Here is a 22486-nt window from a genome sequence, read left to right as displayed (position 1 = left end):
GTTATAGAATTGAGAGAGGATTATAACCCAATTAAGTAGCCTCCTCATCTGTAGTGGCCTTCTCGGCCGTGGGGAGGTAAAATAACAAAAAAAAAAAAATAAATTGAAAATTTATTAACAGAGATATATCTATAGAAAAAGTTTTTTATTTAATAAGTTGTTACAAGTATTTATGCTTTAAACAATATAACTCTTGCAATATCTTAGTTTAGATTTACAAGAAAAATAGTATTTTATAATAGTTACATCAGCTTTATATAATTAACAGATTGTGCAATATCAAAAAATTGAAAATAGAAATTTCCTTATAATTTAGAAAAAATTTTGTTTTAATTTTCCTTATAATTTGAAAATTTCCTTATAATTAAAAAATATATATATATTTATATTCCTTGTAAACAGGTTATAGCACTGTGTCAAAAATTATTTATAAAGTGTACGTTTAACTTTTTTGTCATAAATTTTTTAATAAATGGTACTTAGAATCTTAAATCTTGGTTTGTCACAAAAAAACACGCCTGTAAAGTAATAAACTTGAGTTTTTCTTGTTTGTTTTTTTTGTTTTTTTTTGCAACAAGAAGTTTTGTTTGTTTGTAACATTCTTTATTTTTGTTTAACTTTTAAAAAGTAAAAAATTATTATTTTGCAAAGCTGCAATTTTAAGTAATAATGAAAAAAAAAAAAAATTAACTTATTTTAATTCATTTATACAAATATAGAGAAACGAAATAGAGAATAATAGAGAAACGAAATAGAGAATAATAGAGAAACAAAATAGAGAATAATAGAGAAACGAAATAGAGAATAATAGATAAACGAAATAGAGAATAATAGAGAAACAAAATAGAGAATAATAGAGAAACGAAATAGAGAATAATAGAGAAACAAAAGAATTTGTGTTTAATGACTATAAAAAATGTAATAATAAATTTATCTTTTTAATATTAAAAAAAATTGAAACAAAATAAACATTTACTTTCACAATACGTACATTAAAAAAATAACACTTCTAGATTTGTTTTTCATAATTAGTAAATTAAACTTGTTTTGCGGTAATTAATTTTATTGCTGTATTTTGAAAGGCTAGGGCTACTGCTCTAGACATATCTAAAGCCTTCGACAAAGTTTGGTATGCTGGCTTTCTCCATAAGCTTGCTTCATATGGGAAAGTTTTTGAGATTATCTAATCGTTTCTTTCTTACTGTTTTATTAAAGTCATCTTCAAAGGCTAACACTCTTCATTTTCAGTAAATTCTAAGGTACCTTGTTTTTGTTTTGTTTCTTATCTACATTAATGATCTTCCTGAAAACCTTTAAATATTTTTAACATTTAAAATAGTTCTTTTTGCTGATGACTTAATTTTATACTCTTGCTTTGACAAAAAGTCTTCTCTTTTCAATTGCTTAGAACTAGTAGGTTACCGGGGCCCATGGCCTTGGCCTTGTCCCTGGCTAATAATGAGACTTTTTGAAAACATGGCGCAGGCCCCCGCAAAATTATAAGATTTACCAGGGGTTGATAGCTGGGGCTAGAAAAAAATTTATTATACTTCAAATATTAAAATTTTATGCTTACATTTACTATTTATTAAGTATTGGTATACATTTATATATTTTTAAACTCTAATTTACTTCCAACAAGATTGCAAGCAACCACTAAAAAAGTTATGAGTTTCTTTAAAATAGAGAGTAAGTTAAAATACTAGGAAACAATGAACTGAAGACTTAAAAGTTGTTAGTTGTATAATAAAGGAAAACATGAAGGTGAGTAATAGTTATAAGGTTTTTTGATGTGCAAGGAAAAAAACTGGATTAATAAAAAGTTTTATAGCATGAAGGGACAGATACAGTAAAAGGATACAACTTGTTGAATAAGAAGCCAAGCAAGAATGAGTTTTGGTTTAACATAATAGAGATGATAGCTCGTTTGAGGATTGACCATGATAGTAGTTGTAGAAAAAAGAAAGAAGTGCAACCTTACAACAATGGGGTGTAGCTTGAGCTTGGCAGACAAAGCAGGTCTATTTACAGAGAGTAAGAGGATTGTTATCAATATAGGTATACCAACATTATTTTAATATTTTTTTGCAGTATATAAATGAGTTTTGTTGTCTAACAAAAATTGTAGATTTTAAGTCCAGAGTTTAAATCTTTAAGCCACTGCAAGCCTTACACTATTACAGAAGAGAGATCAGATTAAAAACCAGCTGTTTGTTCTAAGCAATCAAAAAGTGAAGTTGTCAAGACGAGTATGAAGTTGAGTTGTCAGCAAATAGAGCCACTCTAGATGGAAAAGTCTCATGAAGATTGATATTGTAGATAAGAATCAATACACAAACAAAAATAGAACCTTTTGGTACCCTTAAAGTTACTTAAAAAAGTTAAAAGAAATTACTTAAAGAAATAAAGTAAAGTGTAGGTCTTCAAAGATAACTTTAATACTACATTTAAAAAAAATTAATTTAATTATCTCAAAAGCTTTATATAACGAAACTAACAGAGTGAAGACTAATTGTAGGATAGTAGGAGAGGTCAAAGTGTTTTCTAGGGTTTTGAAATATTTGAACCACTTATTTAGCACTTTTTTAAAATTTATCAAAAATTGGGGAGAGTTCTGGATAATACTTTTTTAAGACTATAATGGAAATCTTGTCTGGAGCACAAACTGTTGAAGTGTTTAGTTGAGAATTAACTTTAGCATTGGAAGCCAGAGTGATTTGAATGTTTAGCATTAGGTTAATTTGTTTAACTGGGATGAAGAGTATGACCATTAGATTCAAGAGTCATATTAGAGTAAGATTTCTTTGCAAATAACTCTGCTTTGTTCTGGGGAAAAGTAAAAAGTTCAGACCCATGAATTAGAGATTAAATTTTAGACTTACTTTAGTTAAAGACTAACCAAAAGTCTCTAGAACCTAACATCTGAGATAAGACACAAGATTTAGTAAACTGAGAATAAAATAGCTTAACTATGCTGATGATACTACCATTTATTCTTGTCGTGATAAGAAACTAACACTCTCTGATTGCTTGGAGGGGGCATTTGAGCTTGAAAAAGATCTCACTTCTGCTACAGCATGGGACTCACCGTGGCTGGTGAACTTCAACAAAGATAAAACTCAATTTTGTTCAGCCAATCGTTATCGCTATAATTTAGATCTTCCTATACTTATGAACGGTGATGTACTCGATAAGTCATCTACTCTTCATCTTCTAGGATTAACTCTTACTTCCAATCTTTCTTGGAAACCGTATATCAAATCAGTTGCAAAATTAGCATCTGCTAAGGTTGCGTCTTTTTATCAGTCTCTTCACTTTTTTACTTCGGATTCTATTCTATATCTCAATAAATCTTAAATCCGGCCTTGTGTGGAATACTGTTGCCATATCTGAGGCGGATCTGCTAATGATGTCCTTTCTCTTTTAGTCAAGGTACAAAAACGCATTGTAAACATAGTTGGACCTACTCTTGCAGCCAACCTCCAACCATTATCACATCTTTGTAATGTTGCTTCTCTTTCTCTTTTCTACAAATACTCTTGCAGCCAACCTCCAACCATTATCACATCTTCGTAATGTTGCTTCTCTTTCTCTTTTCTACAAATACTATAATGGGCACTGCTCTAAAGAGCTAGCGTCTCTTGTGCCATCTACTAAAATTCATTCTCTTGTTACTTGTCATTCAATTAAGTCTCATTCTTTTTCTGTGACTGTTCCTAAGTGCTCCAAAAATGGAGCACTTAGGAACAGTCACAGAAAAAATTTTTTTCCTCGAACATCAGCTCTTTGGAATTCGCTTCCTTCATCTTGCTTTCCTGATTCAATCCTTATCTTGCTCTACAATCTTCATCTTTTCTCTTTCAGTAACTTCCAACTTTAATTAGTGGCTCCTTGTAGCCTTGTTGGAAGCAAAGATGTTTTAAAAAAAAAAAAACATCAGATAGGAACTTTTTACATTGGCTTCTTGGAACAATAAAAGAACATTTATTCTTAAGAGATATGTTTTTGTAAAAAAGATGAAAAAAATGCAACTGCTCAAGCAACTGCTCAAGATGGAGAAAAATGTGGAGTAAAATGAGGCTTGACTTAAGTTGAAGAGAAGAAATAAAAGCTTTTAAACTTTTAATCCAGAAGGAAAAAAAGCTTCCAAGATTCCCTTTATGAATACATATTATGAATATAAACATATATGTTTGCTATTTATTTAGATGTTGGCATACAATATTCTTTCATATTTATATAAACTTTAGTATTTATGTGGTTTAGTATTTGCCGAAAGAGAAGATAATCAGATAATGATGATCATGATAATGATGATAGTGGTAATGATAGTTATCTTGAATATAATAACATGAATTTTTAATGAAAAAAATATACTTTAGAATGTATAAATGTTTATGCAGCCCCGTTCACAAACCCGGTCCCGGCTATATTTTATCAAACCCGGCCCCTGTCAAACATTAACCCCTATCGCTTACTACTTAGAACAGGCAGCTGATCTTGAATCTGATCTCACTTCTGTAACAGAAACTCCAATTTTTTTTTTTGGTTCATATTAAACAAAACAATTTATAGGAATAAAAAAATACATATAAGTAAATATGAATGCTAAATAGTAATTAATTTTTATGCAATAGAAAAAAATACCGACTCCGACTCTGGTAAAACTTCTCGGTATTGCACGTGCATGTACAAAATATTCAATTAACCTTATATTCATATTTAACCTTTAAAGGAGTTTTCATAAATTTGGCAAAAAAATTTTTTAATGTTATTGAGTAATATTTTTTAAAGACTTCAAAGAATTTTTCAAATATTTTTTGTCATACTCTGAAAATTTCATAGTCTGAAAAAGTCATACTCTGAAAAAGTCACAAATTTCATACTCTGAAAAAGTCATACTCTGAAAATTTCAACAGTTGGAGTTGGAGTAGGTACTTTTTTTTACAACTCCGCACCCATGGTTCCAATAATGAAACCACCTATTAATCATTTTTTAACAATAGACACCAACATAAGGTAAGCCAAATGCAACAACAGTAACATAAGTAACAACATTACGCAAAATATTATTTAAAAATATTATGTGTTTCTAGAAAAAATAATAATGAAGGCTAGGCAACGCCTAGACCTAAAGCAGTAACAGTGCTTGACTGGCAAGGTTGAAAAATCTTTCTCTACACGTTTGTTAAGTCACATCACTTTGAAAACATGGAAACAACTTAACATGGTAATACAATTGGTAATAACAATAGACCAAGATAACATAACATTAGACCAAAGTCTAACATGATTGTTACCAAGGTTGCTTACATCTTCATGTAAGGCATCATATCGCACGCTTCTCAGTTTGTTTTGGTTATTTCTATGAAAGCAAAATACTGCTCTTCAATTTTAACATATCTACCAGCAGCATATTGCTGAAATAGCTTCTTGCCATAAATTATTGAACAGTAGATTTGTTTTACTGAACAGTAGATTTGTTTTACATGATTTCTAACCAATGTTGCATGTTTAGTATTGCGCACCATATATGCCATCTCTTTGAAAAAAAAGTAAATAAACTGTAGGATCTAAGCTAGCTGACATTCTCAATATAACTTCTAAATGACCTTTTAGGTAAATAACTTCCCTGGAAGCATGTGCAGCACCATCTCCAACAAATACAACTGCAACTTCACCAGCTATAGTTTGCAAATAAAACATTAAATTACATAAGCAAAGTTGATTGTTATGTTATTGCTTTCTATAATTTACTGCTGCAAGTGAGTCAGAGATATAGAGTTGATAATGTTGGGGGAATGTCTTTATCTGGCCTAAGATTACCTACACAATGAAAAACTTAACCACATATTTTAAAACATGGCGGCCTATGATTTATAGGTTAAACCACATTATCAGTAAATAAAGCAAAATAAAAACAAGTATATCAAATTATAATATATTTTAAAATATTGATATTGGAATTATGATATATATATAGCTTATATAATATCTTATTTATAAGAAATAGTGAAAACTGAAGCAAAACTACCTCTCTAATATGGTAACATAAAAAATGTGCTTCATCAAGAATTTTTTAAGCACAGCAATGCTGACAGATCTGTTTTATTTTTCCTAAATAACAATAATCTAGAATAGTACCACTTCTTGCTATACAAAACATTCTTTTGATCTAGCAGCGTTTGGTACATTTTGAGAATGATTAATCTTGTCTAGGCCCATCTCTTTCATTTATGTGATAATTACTTTCAACTTGTCTAACCATGATGTTCTTATTTAACCATGATGTTCTAATGTTCTTAATTAATTTCTTCTTGCCAAGCAGCATTTCTTAAGTTTTGATGACAATTAATTTCAGCCTGCCTAGTTCTAATCATTTCACTAAGTTATCAATTATTGTTAAGATTCTTCTAATAACTTAATAAAGCCTAATATCCACCATTTCAATTTCATTATTTTCAATAAACATATTAACAGTAGTGTTACTACTGTAGTAACTAATAAGCGCAAAAGGATTTTAAGAATTATGATCTTTTCTATAAAATTATATTCTACTATTTTAAGTGAACATAAGAATAAAATAAATATTTTTGATAAACTGCCGTTATTTGAAAGAAAAAAAAAGAAATTAAATAAAAATATCAAAATATTATTAGTCTAAAATGCTAAACATATCTACAAATAAATAAATAATAATGCAATCCTAATAAGTAAGATATTATTTTATAATAATAACAAAAACACAATATTAAATCTTACTTGGTTTCTTATTTATAAAAAAATTTTATTTAACTATTTATAAAAAGAAAAAAGAAAAAAATCAAAATGGCTTATGTAAAGCAGTATATTAAAAAAAAAAATCAAATTATATTAAAAATATATTAAAAAAAAAATAGTATATTAAAAAAAAAACAGTATATTAAAAAAAAAACAGTATATTAAAAAAAAAACAGTATATTAAAAAAAAAAATCAAAAAATCAAAAAAAAATACTTTAGAATATATATGATATATAAACCTCTACAATTAACTCATTAGTTTAACCACTGGTTTACCATTGAGGTCAAAAATTAATAAACAAAAATTAAAATAATTTAATATTATTCAAAATAACAATTTAATTAAGGATTTATTGAAATCCATATTTTTGTCAAATAAAGAAATATAAAAGTAATAAATAGATGAAACCATTTATGACAAAATTTAAAAGTCTAAATATATATTCAAATACCTTAAAAAAAAGCATAACACAACATTCTTTTGACAACTTCTAACAGAATTTTTTTTACTTTTTTCTATACCTTATTATTTTATCTAAGAGAGAATATACATATAGATACAGAGAAATATAAAATATACTGAAATATACGCAAATTTACACTAATACACTTACGTGTCCACAAATAACAGTCTTAGTTTATTTAAAAGAAAGCAGGCTATATAAGTTATAAAAGTTCAAACAAAAGTTTTTAAAGAAATTTACAATGATTCCTTCATTGTTATTATTATCTAAATAATAATACTTAACTAAATAATTTAGTAATTAAAAACAAAATATCTAAAATAATAAAACTTAAATAGTTAAAATATGGAATGCAACTTATAGTTAAAATAACATTATCACTAATACTATTAGTATTTAGTGACAATTTTCATCATGGTTTGACACATTTCCATCATGGTTTCCACCATGGTAAGCACAATTCCATCATGTTTCCGCCATGGTTTAGCACATTATCTACAGAAAAGACAGTTTAACCAACTAAGATTTGAATAATTTATTACCTGACTCTGTTCATTTTATTTTTCTAAAAAAAGAGAAATAAAAATGTATTTAAATTTTATTTAAAATTAATTACCTATTAAAAAATACAGTTTATCAAACTATAGTAAAGTATAGCTAACACATTTAAACTGTAAAACTGATTAAGTGGATTAATACCTATTAAGTTAAATTAACCGAATAATTAAGTGGATATATACCTATAATACATACAGGCTTGTGGAGTCGAGTCGGAGCTGTCAAGCCACTTTTTTTTGGTGGAGCCGGAGTTGCATAAATTGAGCAGCTCTCGGCTCTGGTATTTTGTAAAGGAATAGAATATGTTTGTTTGTTTAAAGTAGACAAATATTATTCATTCATTGTTTAACTAACTTGCTAAATGAATTATTTATTAAATTTCTATTTTTTATTAGCTTTATTAAGTTATAGTCTTGCCAAAACATAATTAAAATGTATATTTTAATGATTTTGCATTCAACAAAATACTATCGTTTAATAGCATTTTTACGTAAAACTGGTCATGGAAGTCATGGAATTCCTAAATTTTCATTGAAAGTCATGGAAAATTTATGGAACTTTTTAAAATGATCTTTATTTTTTTCAAAAAGTTGCACACAAAAAAAAATGTAGTCTTTTTGAAATAGTAATTTTTAATCATTTCATGCTCTGGATTAGTAAGTCAAGTTTAAAAAAAAAAAGCTTTTAAACAATTCTTTGTAAAAATAAAAACAAAAAAAGATAAATCAATTAAAGCATTCTATTTCAATGTAAGATTTAATTATAATCTAAAGTAACTTTAAAAAATAATTGTAAAAGATTTTTTGAAAAACATGAAAAAATAGTTTCAAATGTTTAAACTTATCTTAAAAAATGCATTCCTACTAAAAAACAAATTTGTACCATAAAATATACCATAAAATGCGTTTTTTTTTAAATGATCATTATAATTAATCTCTTATTTTGTTTAAAGTCTTTGTGTATAATTAAAACTTTAGAAAAGATCGATTAACTTCGGTTAATTAAGCATCGGTTTAACTTCGGTTAATCAAGCATCAGTTTTAAAATAAGCCTGCTTTTTTTTTTACCTTTTAAATTAAATTCTATTAATTTACTTTTTAAGCTAACACTTGTTATTTTCCAATTAATTTCATTTTTTTATTAAAATCCTCTGAAACAAAGTTTTGACATAAAGTTGTAACCCATCGTTTTAATACCAAAATAATTTCATCCCTAACTGGGTTATTAATTATAGTTTTATTATATATTTTTTTATTTTTTCATTTAGAAACCAGTTTTAAAGGTTGTTGAAGAAGGAAGATATAAAGGCATCAAACTTCTAAATGACACTCCTTGTTATTACCTTTTTGAATATAATCATCCTGGAGCTTGTTCAAATTTTGTTAAGCCTAGGAAACTAAGCCCAGGTGCTATATTTTGCATTATGTAAGTTTTTAGTTGTTATTTATAATAAATTTTAATATTTATGAGTAAAATTATTTTTAATATTTTAGTTTTTTTTTATTTATTTATTAAAATAAATTTGATTTTAAACTATAAATACCAACTTTTAACTGTTACTTTTTTTTTTGTTATTTTTGTAATTATTCATTAAAAATTATATATAATATTATATGCAGATATTTTCATTCATATTTATAGATTTATTGGCATTGCTGCTACATATTTAGTATTTGGTATTATTTATAAACGATTTATACTTGGTGCAAAAGGTTTTGAACAGATTCCTAATTTCTCTTTTTGGAGAAAGATTGGAAATGCCTCTGCTGTAAGTTTTCAACATTTTAAATCAAGTTTTTTAACTTAAAAATATAATATAATTTTGAAACATTTTTCATTAAATTTTTTTTAATCAATCATGATATTTACCCTATAATGCTATATATAGCTTTTTGATATCTATTTTCGAACTGAAATTCCGGCTGAATTCAAAATCTTATATTTAACCAGATCTGTAATATATATATATATATATATATATATATATATATATATATATATATATATATATATATATATATATATATATATATATATATATATATATATATATATATATATATATTTATATATATATATATATATATATATTTATATGGTATGATGCGGTAGTGGTGTAGTGGTAGTGCGCTCGCTTCATAAGCGAGAGGTTCCGAGTTCCATCACCACCACGTCCCTGGTAGTACCGCGCTCAACTTGTTTCTCCGCGCAGCGGCCTTGTTCGTCAAGGTTCGTGTTTCGGAGTTGTAGAGTTGAGAGAGGGTTATAAACACAATTAAGTAGCCTCCTCATCTGTAGTGGCCTTCTGGGCCTTGGGGAGGTGAAATAACAAAATATATATATATATATATATATATATATATATATTTATATATATATATACATAATTGTATATATATGAATAAAGAAAATATCTTTATATTATCATGTATAATATTGTATACTTGAAAGAGTGCTCAATAGATAAACTAGAGCTATATAGTATATATGTCACTGTTACCCGCAGTACCAGGAATTAGCTAAATGCTAATGTTTATAATATAATTTAATATTGCAACTCTGAGTTTCATGTGTTATCACAATCATCAGGCAAGTAGTAAAAGTTTAATTTTGCTACCTACAGGTAGCAAAATTAGTTTGGTACAGGTAGCAAAATTGGTTTGCTACAGGTAGCAAAATTGGTTTGCTACAGGTAGCAAAATTGGTTTGCTACAGGTTTGCTACAGGATGATTGTGATAACTACTTTGATTGTGATTGGTTTGCTACTTGCCGGATGATTGTGATAACACATGAAACTCAGAGTTGCAATATTAAATTATATTATAAACATTACCCTTTAGCTAATTCCTGGTACTGAGGGTAACAGTGACATATATACTATATATATATATATATATATATATATATATATATATATATATATATATATATATATATATATATATATATATATATATATATATATATATATATATATATATATATATATATATATATATATATATATATATATATATATATATATATATATATATATATATATATATATATATATATATACAGTATCGGACAAAACATGGTGGACAAACTTAAATTTAGAACAAAAGTTGATCAATAACTAAAAAAAACTAGTAAAACAATTAAACATATTATTTTTTAAATAGTTTATTATGTTCTCAACAAAATTTAAAATGTTTGAGTTATACTAAGAATAAAAAAAAAAAGTTTATAACACATTTTTCTCAACAAACTACATTTTTCCTTGGACAAAACAAGGTGGACAAATCAAAACGACGCTTTATTTATAAGATTTCATTGTCTTTATTCAATTTACCATATTCTTTTGTTTTCACTTTTATCATAACATTACTCTAAAATAATAAAATAGATTTTGGAACATCTGACCAATTATTTTTTCAATTTAACTAAAAATAGATTTAACTCGTGATATATGGCGTATATTGCAACTTAAAATGGCTTACGACAAATTAGGAAGTGTTTTACCTGAAAATATTATTAAAGATTTGAAAAGTGGAAAACGTCAAGCTGAAATTTGTAGAAAATATAATATACCTTAATCGACTGTAAACAAAACTGTCAAATCATTTGGATCTTGCTATAAAACAAACCATCGGGGCGGACGAAGCTATAAAACAAACCATCGGGGCGGACCTCTAAGAAAAACATCACAAAGACTAGATCGAATAATTGTTAAAAAGCTTTAAAAAGATCCATTTTTGTCATCCACAAAATTAACCGAAAAACTTGAACTACAAATCTCTAATCGCATTGTGCGACAAAGAGTAAACGAAGCAAAGTTGTTTTCTCGAATGCCTGACAAGAAACCACTAACTTCTTTTAAAAATAGAAAGCTAAGACTTGCGTTTGCCAAAGCACACCAAAATTGGACTGCAGACCAGTGGAAAAACAAACTTTTTAGTGATGAATCAAAATATAACCTTTTTGGAAGCGACGGTCAGAAGCGAGTCAGGAGACCAAAGAACACCAGATTCAATACTAAATATACCAAGAAGAGTGTTAAGCATGGAACGTCTGCTATGGTTTGTGAATGTTTCTCAGCACTAGGAACTAGTTCTATTCGCAAAATTAATGGTATTGTGGACCGTTTTGTCTACAAAGATATAATGGAAGATAATGTTTTCACATGCTGAATAGGAGATACATCTAAAATGGATTTTTTTTAACATTGTAAAACAATGGTTCAAGGATAAGAATATCACCATAATGAAGTGACCTGCACAAAGCCCAGACTGAATCTCATAAAAATATCTAGGAAATAATTGGCAAAAAGATTGAGCGTACAAATGTGAAGACCAGTGAGGAATTATTTGAACAAGTCGAGAAGGCCTGGCGAGAGATTGATATGAGAACTGTTGACTCATTAATTGAGTCTATGCCTCAAAGAATGAAAGCAGTAATTAAAAGTCGAGGAGGTCTAACCAAATATTAAGTTAATTTTTTGAAGTTTTTCGAAAAATAATAAGTTAAGTTTTAAAATTATTTGAATTTTCAGTCGATTTTTTGAATGTCCACCTTGTTTTGTCCAAAGAAAAATGTAGTTTGTTAGGGAAAATGTGTTATAAAACTTTTTTAGTGATTTTTAGTATGATTCAAAAGTTTTTTATTTTGCTAACAACATAATAAACTATATAAAAAATAATATGTTCAATTATTTTACTAGTTTTTTTTAGTTTATGATCAACTTTTGTTCTAAATTTGAGTTTGTCCACCATGTTTTGTCCGATACTGTATATATATATATATATATATATATATATATATATATATATATATATATATATATATATATATATATAAAATAATAATAAATATATATATATATATTTCATAGATTTAGATATTTTTTAACCTCGATTTTATAATATATATATATATATATATATATATATATATATATATATATATATATATATATATATATATATATATATATATGTATATATATATATATGTATATATATATATATATATGTATGTATGTATATATATATATATATATATTGTAAAGGATTATGTGAAATAGATAATTATGTAAAATTTTTAAAACTTCAGTTTAAAAGTCTTGAAACTAAAAGGTTTTATATTAGGGATGTACTGGTATTCGAATTTTGTGAAAAAAGGGTTGTTCTCCAGTTTCGGGCAACAAACTAGCTCTTTTTTTAATCAAAAATGTTACTTGCCTCTGAGAATAGTCTCATTTTAAATGTTACTTAAATTTTAAAAAGCTTAAAAATATAAGGATGCCTATTATAGTAAATATTTTAGTTTTAACCTAAATAGAAAATAAGGTAATAATTTTTAATATAAGTATTATTCAGGTTAAAACTTTTAATATGTAAAATTATAAGAAACAAATAAAAACAGCATATTGGGTTTAATTGAAACTAGAATCAAATTAATGAATTGTGTTTTATATATATATATATATATATATATATATATATATATATATATATATATATATATATATATATATATATATATATATATATATATATATGTACATATATATATATATATATATATATATATGTACATATATATATATATATATATATATATATATATATATATATATATATATATATATATATATATATATATATATATATATATATATATATATATATATATATATATATGTACATATATATATATATATATATATATATATATATATGTACATATATATATATATATATATATATATATATATATATATATATATATATATATATATATATATATATATATTGTAGGTTATAAGTCTATATTATATAGTCACGATACTGAGGTGCAGGCTGTCACTTTATTCTTGAAGGTAAAAAATAACGTAAATATAATTTTTGAATTATAATAACAAATCTGGCAAATGTGGCCGGAATTTAAAATGTCCATTCCGGTACATCTCTATTTTATATACTTTTTGAAAAATGTCACCCATCATGACCCTTAATTTTAGGGTTCAAAAAAATTTTTTTTACTCTTATATGAAACTCCAGGATCTAATTTTAATTCTTTTAAAACCAAAGTTCATCTATTTTTCATAGGGCCGAATGAGCCTAATTGAATGTCATAGTCCTACTTTATATGTTGTATCATAGTCATGAGAATAATTAGTCTGGAAACACGAGCGTTTCTATTGTTTTTGATTTGAACTTGAAAACTACACAACAACCCGGTGAACCTGCAAAAGTTTTTAAAAATGGCAAGTTTTAATTGTGATTTCAAGGCAAATGTTTGTTTGGAATGTTTGTTTGAAATAGTTTAAGAAGGATTTTTAAACAATGACATTGAATTAATTACAGATATAGATTCTATTGTTTCTGAGATTAATGTCTTTATAGAAAATGTCAAGTAACACACATGTAATCAGTATCCTAAAGTATACTAGACGTTTAGAAGTTTAAATAGACACACTGCATCGAAGCATATTTTAGAGAACTTTGATGATTGTACTTTCAACATTAATAATACAAAAAATTCTTCAGATAAATTATCCCCGCTAAAACTGAAAAGCATAGTTGCAAGAATGTGCAAGTTTATTGGAAAGGGACATGTGTCTTCAATTTGTTATAAGATAGCTTTTTTCATATGAGAAATTTAATTTATCAATAAACAATGATCAAAATCTTTCTAAAAAATTAAATCCAATAATAGAAAAATTTTACAGCAATGATGATTTATTTTATCAAGAGTATTATGGACTGTTGAGTGAAAATTTACTAGCTTCACATTTCAGTGATATAAATTTAAGAAACACACTACTCACTGAAATGACTTCTCTAATATTAAAATATCTTACTGGTGTAAAACCGAGTTTTGTTGAAACTGTAAATAGAACTCAAGAAATTACTGATATAGAGAGAAAGAGTTTACTTTATCTTGTTGGATATATATATTTCAAAAGTTGTATACTAAATTTTAAATTAGGGTCGTTTCCACACCTACCACGAGTCAACACTCATCGTAGGTTTAAAATACTATACTAACATAAATTTTGCAAAAAGTAGTAATTTTTTTTTTTTTTAATATTTTGTGTAACAACAACATCGTCATGCACTTCTATTACAATACATAAAAACCGCAATACATAGTTACTTATATGAACTCAGTGGGTTTATTACGCCAGCCTATGTAAATACTTTTTTACCAGCTGTTAGGAGCGTTTTAAATAAAAGCGTTTCAAATAAAACAAGGAAATTTAAGAAGAAATAAAATTTTATTTCTAAATTGATTAAGCAGGTAAATAAAACATGAATCATTATTAAGATTATTAAAACAACTCATCATTATAGTATCAATGTAGTATTTTTGAATGTATGATAAGTATGAACTAAAAAAAATGTCATTCCATACATATCGTATGTCCAATAAATAATCAATTTGTTTCTTTTTTACTATAAAAATAAATTTTACTTAGGTTCTTTTACAATGGCAAGACAAAAATATAAGACAAAAGTTTTTAGCTCAAAACGAAGACTTCAATATACAGATAGTGATGCCATTAATGCTGTTAAAAAAGGTATGGTTGTGTACAAAGTAAGCATAACGTTTGGAATTCCTTATCAGACGCTTTGTAATAAAATATCTGGAAGAACTTCTTTGAAGATACAACACTGCCGGTATGAATCGGTTTTAGGTGAACAAATTGAAAACAAGTTAGTCAAGTGGTTACTAACATGCAGAATGGGATTTGCATTGTCTGTAGTGCAGCTATTATATACTGTGCAGAAATATTTGAACTCCAACAATATAAAAACACAATTTACTAACAACCGTCCTGCAAAAGGTTGGTTTTATGCATTTCTTCGCGTTTCATCTCAAAAATGAAGTGAATACTTAAACCGAGCTTGAGAAGGAGTAACTGCAAAAGCTATAAAAGATTGGTTTACTGAAATTCTGAAGCTTTTAGGAGAAAACGCTTAATATTTAAACAATTCGATGCGCGTTTTCAATATGGATGAGAGTGGTTTTCAGTTGTCACCAAAAACTAATTTACTAATTGGAGTATGAGGAAAAAATACATATGAAGAAAGTAATAAAAAAAGCATCACCACTTTATTTGCAGTAAATGTCAGCAAAATTTTTGCTCCATCATTAACAATTTTTAAATATGTTCGACTTCCAAATAGAACTATAAATACTGCTCCATCATGATGGGTTATTGGAAAAACTGAAAACGGTTGAATGACCATAGAATGTTTTTTTGAGTATATTACAAACGTTTTTCATCTATTTTTGATAAAAGAAGAAATTCCTTTACTAGTTATTATTTTTTTTGATAGTCATGCGTCACATCGAACTGAGTTTTGCTCTAAAAATAGAATTATTCTTGTTGCTTTGTTCCCAAATGCAACACATATTTTGCAGCCGCTCGATGTGGCAGTTTTTGGACCAATGAAAGCAAAGTGGAAATCTTTTTGCAGACAATGACGCATTGATCATGAAGGACAAGAAATAAACAATGAAAATGTGCCAGAAAAAATTATTTTATAATCGATCCTTCTATGGTTAATAACATTAAAAGTGGTTTTAAAAATACTGGAATTTTTCCATATGATGCTAATAGTGTTGACTGCAAAAAAATTGTTCAAAAATTATCAACTGAAGAAAAAAATAAAAGAGTCAACTGTTGCTCTGGCTCCTTATTTAGAAGAGAACCATTTAAGTGTGACTTTATCAGCTTCCTCTCCCATAACATTTGTTGAAAAGTGCATTGATTTAAGTATTTTAGAGCAGTTTAAAATGGCTGACAAACATTTAGGTTAAAAAAGGGAATCTTGAATACCTCCAGTTGTATCATTTTTGGAAAAGAGTCTTATCTGAAACATATAAAACCATAATTTTACCTGATGAAATACAACAGGGTAATAAAAATCTATCAACAACTTGTAATTTAGAAAATGTGCAAGGTATAACCAATATGGAAATGCCTGATTGCACTAATGCAGCTGAAATATAATTAAAACCAGCTTGTTTTAGTTTAAAAATAGCAGCAGAAATCATAAATCCAATCGAAAGTGTCCTAGCGCAAAGTAGAATGTTTACCATCGGTTGTAACATCTGTAATGTGGCAGCCAATTCAGAAGACAAAAGTGCAAGAAAAGTCACAAATAAAGGATGAAAAGTTAAGAAAGATACAATTAGCTGTAGATAAAAAGTCAAAAGTAGAGGAAAAAAGATTAAGAAAGAATAAAAAAAATAAAAAAGAAAGAGAAAACATGAAAATTTTGAAAAGAAAAAAAAAGTTGCAAAAGAAAAAGAAAGTCTTGAAACTGAGTCAAAAAACGAGTTCCATTTAAACGATGATGATAATTAAAAAATAAAACTCAGGTAGTTATGATGAAACTCTATCCTTTCCAGTTTAAGAACTTAAAGGATATGTACTAAAGTAATGGAAATGCTGTAAACTCTTTAGTTTTAGTTCATAATAATATTTTTATTACTATATAATTAATGTTTATTTAATAGTCTTTTTTTATATTTATGCACCTAAAAACGTTTAAATATAATATTACTAATGCATTAAATTTTCATTTGAATCCGCGAACGCATTTTTAATCAGACACTAAAACAGATTTAAAGATATACGATAAGTGTCGACAATATACGATAACTGTGAAACACTTACGATAAGTATGGAAAACTGCGCTTTAAAAGTTTGATCAAAATAAGTACATTATTGATTTAAATTTCAGAGTGAGAACAATTTTAAACTTATAGCATTACATTGGCTGCAAAAATTTATTTCCAATGAATTTCTACTTTTTAAGTAATCTAACATATTATACTAGCTTTTGTTAAACTCACGGTAAGTGTGACCCTAGTAAAAATTCATTTAAGTATAGCCAACAGTGTGTTTCAATTTTACTGTGCTGCAGTGTTATGGAAGATAATTCTCAGACTCTTGTAAATATTAGACATAGAGGAGGTTTACGGAAATTGAACAATATAATTCAAGATCTATTTCTGACATGCAAGAATATTTTTCACTGAAAAACAACACAAGTTTTTTCAAAACTAGATCCTGAAGATCTGGTTAGGTTCATGTCAACAAATTATATTGTACTTTCTCTTTATAAACAAGTTTCTAATGATCCAGAATCAACTGAAGTTAGTAAGAATTTGCTAGAGCATTTACTTACATTGTTTCTAAAAGTTTGTTAATTTTTTTTATGCCAGAGACATTATTGAAAAACAAAATGAAAAATTAAAGTTTTCAAGACTCGATCATTGAGATGCCAAATTAAGAAAGCAAGTGAAAGAAATTGACATTTAAAGTTTGTTGAACATAAAAGTCTATTTTCATAGCCACATATCTTTTAAAAACATGGCGTAGCAACTACTTTATTTATTATTTATGTTTATAAAAACTTTTTGTATTGAAAATAAATTTTTTTTTTGTTTTGAAGATAAAATTTTTTTTTAGATTTAAACTCGATCATTGCTTTAAAAAAGAAAAAAAAGTCAATGTGTATTTCTTAACCAAAATAGCAGATATTTGTATTAAGTTAGTATTAGGCCTGTGTATTTGTATTAAGTTAGTAATAGGTCTCTGTATTTGTATTAAGTTAGTACTTAGGTCTCTGTATTTGTATTAAGTTAGTACTTAGGCCATTGTATTTGTATTAAGTTAGTACTTATGTCTCTCTTGCATGTTTAGCATGTTGTTATTACAATTTTATTGTTGTTTTTATAAATTCCTCTGTTTGCTTGGAACCTCAAGTACCCACTTTTCACTTTCACCCCAATTCATATAATTTATAACTGACTTAAATAGATTAAATTTAATTTTTAAAATTTAAATTCAAAGAATTTCCTGTTTCACTGCCTTGATTGGTTCCCTCTGAGACTTAAACAAAAAACCCTCTCGCTCTGCGTATGTACAGATTACTTATTACAAAATCTACTCATCAACATAAGTTTTAAAACATTAAAACAAAAAGCTTTGAGTTAATTCAACATTTTTTTGTTACATAATTTTTTTTTTTTTTAATTTGAAATTTAATGCTTATGTTAAAAAAAAAGAAATCAAGTTTCAAAGACATCGAGAGACAAATTGTGTCTCGCTGTCTTTTTAAAAACTTACATTTTAGTTTTAGCTTTTGTTAAAATGTTAAAAATTTTTTTTTTAAAGTTTTTAACAAAAGCTAGACTATAATTAAGTACTATTCTAATTTATTCGTGTTCTATTAGATCAGGAATAAAATTCCCACTTTCCTTTTATTTCCACCCCTATTGTTCTAAACACGTAAGAGTACTTAGTGGAAGATCCTTTATTATATCAAAATATTCGATTATTATGGATATTTTCTGAGGAAAAACACATTGCCTTTATGCCAATTTTTTATAGTTACCATCATAAATGACTAATAATGCTTTTAAAATTTTGTGGTTATGAAAATAAACTTTTTTATTTTATTTTTTTATTTATCATCAAATGTGAAATAGTAGCGCTCATAGTTGTATTCTAATTTGAATGATTTTTTTTCTTTTTTATAAAGGAATGTTTTCAATATCCATAATATTACTGTCATTACATTGAACATTACCAGTAATTGGATGAACTGAAAACTGTGACTTGATTGTATTGTCATTAAAGCATAAATCTCTAATAGATGGATTATCTTTTCTGCAACCAATTGCACGTTGCCTTCCAAAGTAATTTTCAAGATCATTTTGGCAGAATCTTTCAGAGAAATCAAATTTAACACCATTTTCGGATAAAAATTTTACAACTACTTTAAATGAATGCACTGTAATTTTCAAACTTTCATAAGTTTGTGAAGAAATAAACATTTTGGATTTTGAGCTCTCGTCAAAACTTTCTTCTCGCTGATCGATAGATTCCTTCCACAATTTAAAGTAAAGGAGAAAGTTATCTAACCAAGCAAATCTTGAATCGTCTACTGGTTCATAAGGCTTTAAAAATGGCTTTCTTTTTGTTATATATTTAACACTGTTTTTTACATTTAAGCAATCAAAAAACATATCCATCATTAAGCAAAATTCTCCAGTTCTAGCTTCCTCTGGTGGTCCAAACTGTTTTAAAACATTTCCTACTGTTTCACTCAATACTTGGGATGCAAGGCATACTCTCGTAACAGAATATGTTGTTAAGTTTATATGATCACTTGTTAATTTGGGAACAAGTTTTAAACCTCTTTCTAAATCGGAAATAAAAAATTTGGAAATATGACTCTAAAGAAGAAAAAATCCACTATTCCACATATAGCGTGATTTACTTCCAGAACCAGAATTATTTAAGGAGTTTCGAAAAGTTTTGATTAGATGAGGTACATCTGCAAAGAAATAAATGAATCTATTATTATTACTAAAAAAGTTTTTAGTGCAATATATGTCTTTCCCTGAACCGCCATCTAACTTCTTATGCATTTTAAAGAGCTTTTTACTAGGAGATGCACCATCTGCAGTTACAACAATGACTTTTAAATTTTTACTTTCTTAATAACGAGCTGCTTTACAAAATATTGGCATAAGTTGTGATGATGTCACTCCAGTTGTGGCAAATGTAGCTAGACTATAGGAAAGTGACTTTTAACATGAAATACTAAGACAGAAGATGCTATCTCTCTCATATTTTTTAGTGTTGCATAGTTAGTTTGAATATCTCCTAAATCTACAAATCATATTAACTCACCAGAGTATTTGTCCTAAACTAAATCTTCTTGAACTTTCATTTCATCGAACAGAATAGTAACAAAGCGTTCAGAGCTGGAGAAATCAACACTTTTATTTGCAAGACCATTTATGACTTGAGGATTAAAACCTCTTAAAGAATGTATATAATTTTTGTAGTCTTTCAAGGCGCGTAAACTTGGTAGAACTAAAAATTCTAAGCCAGTTTTACTATCAAAACGCAAATCAGAATATGCTGACGACGATTAAGCTGCTAAATTAAGACAAAATTTTATTATCATTGGATGGTACTTAACACTACAGGTATAACATGTCTTTCAAATTTAAAATTCTGGTTGATTAGGTCTAAATTTTTTTACATCAATACCTTGACGAATTTCAATATGAATAATATATTTTGATAAAGAAACATTTAAAAAAAAGAAACATTTATAAAAATCCTTTATATTGAAGGTACAGATGATGATCTTTTGGTAACATCCAACCAAAAACTCTTATAAAATAATCTAGAAACTCGTCAACATAAATTTCATACTTAGGTATGAAATTTAATATGAAATATTAACATGTTCTGGCGAATTACTAGTAATTATTGCTAATTGATAATTAATAATTTATCATCCAAAGATATTTTCCAATATCACTAAGAGAGAGAGATTTAAAATACGCTCAGTAAAATCATCAAAAGATTTGTAACATGGCATTGTAGTTTGAGAAATCAACTCTTGATTTACTAGAAATTCCTCACGTTTTGTAATGGATAGCGAACTTCGCTGCAATGGTTTACTTTTTTTAGGATTTAATGTTGGCAATGAATATACCCAAAATTGGTCTTCGGTAAAGTGGAGCTCGCAAATATATAGGTTGAAAGAATTAATTCGTTTTTTTTTAAAATCATCAATAAGTCTGTCTCGAATAATTACGTTAATAATGTCGTTACTCCATTTTTTACTTGCATCATTAGTTGGGGTAGGTACTTTAAAAATGTTGATACCTTTGTGTCTTCTTGAAGTCGAACAACCAAATATTGCACAATTTTCACCAGGCATAACAAGAAAAACAATTTTAATAAAAACACAAAAACAACTTGATAGAATAACAGGCAAACGCTAACAACAACACTCTTACTGTGTCGGAAGTCCGAAAACAAGAAAAAGCAGTATAAAAGAGTTAAAACAATGTTCGCTTCCAAACTATAATTTTCTTAGAACTATGGTTGTATAAAATAAAACATTGCTATATATGTGTTTTCACTAAAAAATATATTTTTTTAGGACGGATGCGATTTTGTTTGCAGAAGGCAAGAGCAAGTCAGCACATATAAAGTATGTTCAAAACTTATTAATACATGCATTATTAATTTTATTTGTATAATTAATTTTGCAGAGAATATGATTATTTTACATTTGTTATAGGGTATGACCAACGCGTTGGATATCGAGTCTAATGATCGCGAAATCGATGATGGTCTTTTACCGATGTAGATTTTTATAATTTTAGGCAAATTTTTTTTGTTTTTTTTTGTTTGTTTGTTTGTTGCTTTTCGTGCATTTTATGCATGCGCGGTTAAAGCTTGTTTTTCTTGCCTTTTTTTATTAATAATTACTTTTCTATATTTTGACGACACTAATCTTTGCTGTAGTGGTTCTAGTATTTTTTTTTCAAGCTGTTTTGTTATTAACAAAAATCTTTAAATGTCACCTGATATGCTAATTTTATATTATTTAATTTAGAATTTTAAGAGTAAAAAAATCTTAACAAATCAAACAACAAAGTTTTTATCTTCGTTTATGAAGAACGTTGTTCATGAGTATTCAGTTACAAATTTAAAAAAAAAATTTTATTAAAGAAAATTTAATATTTTAGAGATGCTACGTAGATTTCTTTGTTTTTCATACAAAGTTGAAGTTAAAGTTGAATAATTTCGCTCTTTTTTTTTTGAATTTTAAATTAATTTTTTAAAACAAATAAACTGGG

The 22486-nt window shown here is 26.7% G+C and overlaps 1 protein-coding gene across 1 annotated transcript in view; it reads left to right on the top strand.

Annotated features, from left to right (window-relative positions):
* Positions 1-22279, top strand: part of LOC105849645 (cation-dependent mannose-6-phosphate receptor) — a 40133-nt gene extending 17854 nt beyond the window's left edge. Inside the window, exons 5-8 of the mRNA XM_065800385.1 lie at positions 9071-9228; positions 9445-9571; positions 21784-21834; positions 21925-22279. Of these exons, the coding sequence (XP_065656457.1) occupies positions 9071-9228; positions 9445-9571; positions 21784-21834; positions 21925-21993 (405 nt within the window). The 3' untranslated portion in view covers positions 21994-22279. The remainder of the gene's footprint in view (positions 1-9070; positions 9229-9444; positions 9572-21783; positions 21835-21924) is intronic.
* Positions 22280-22486: the final 207 nt, after the last annotated feature.

This window comes from Hydra vulgaris, chromosome 06 (genome assembly GCF_038396675.1).
Source record: "Hydra vulgaris chromosome 06, alternate assembly HydraT2T_AEP".
NCBI classification, from domain to species: Eukaryota; Metazoa; Cnidaria; class Hydrozoa; order Anthoathecata; family Hydridae; genus Hydra; species Hydra vulgaris.
This window is presented reverse-complemented; position numbering and strand designations above follow the sequence as displayed.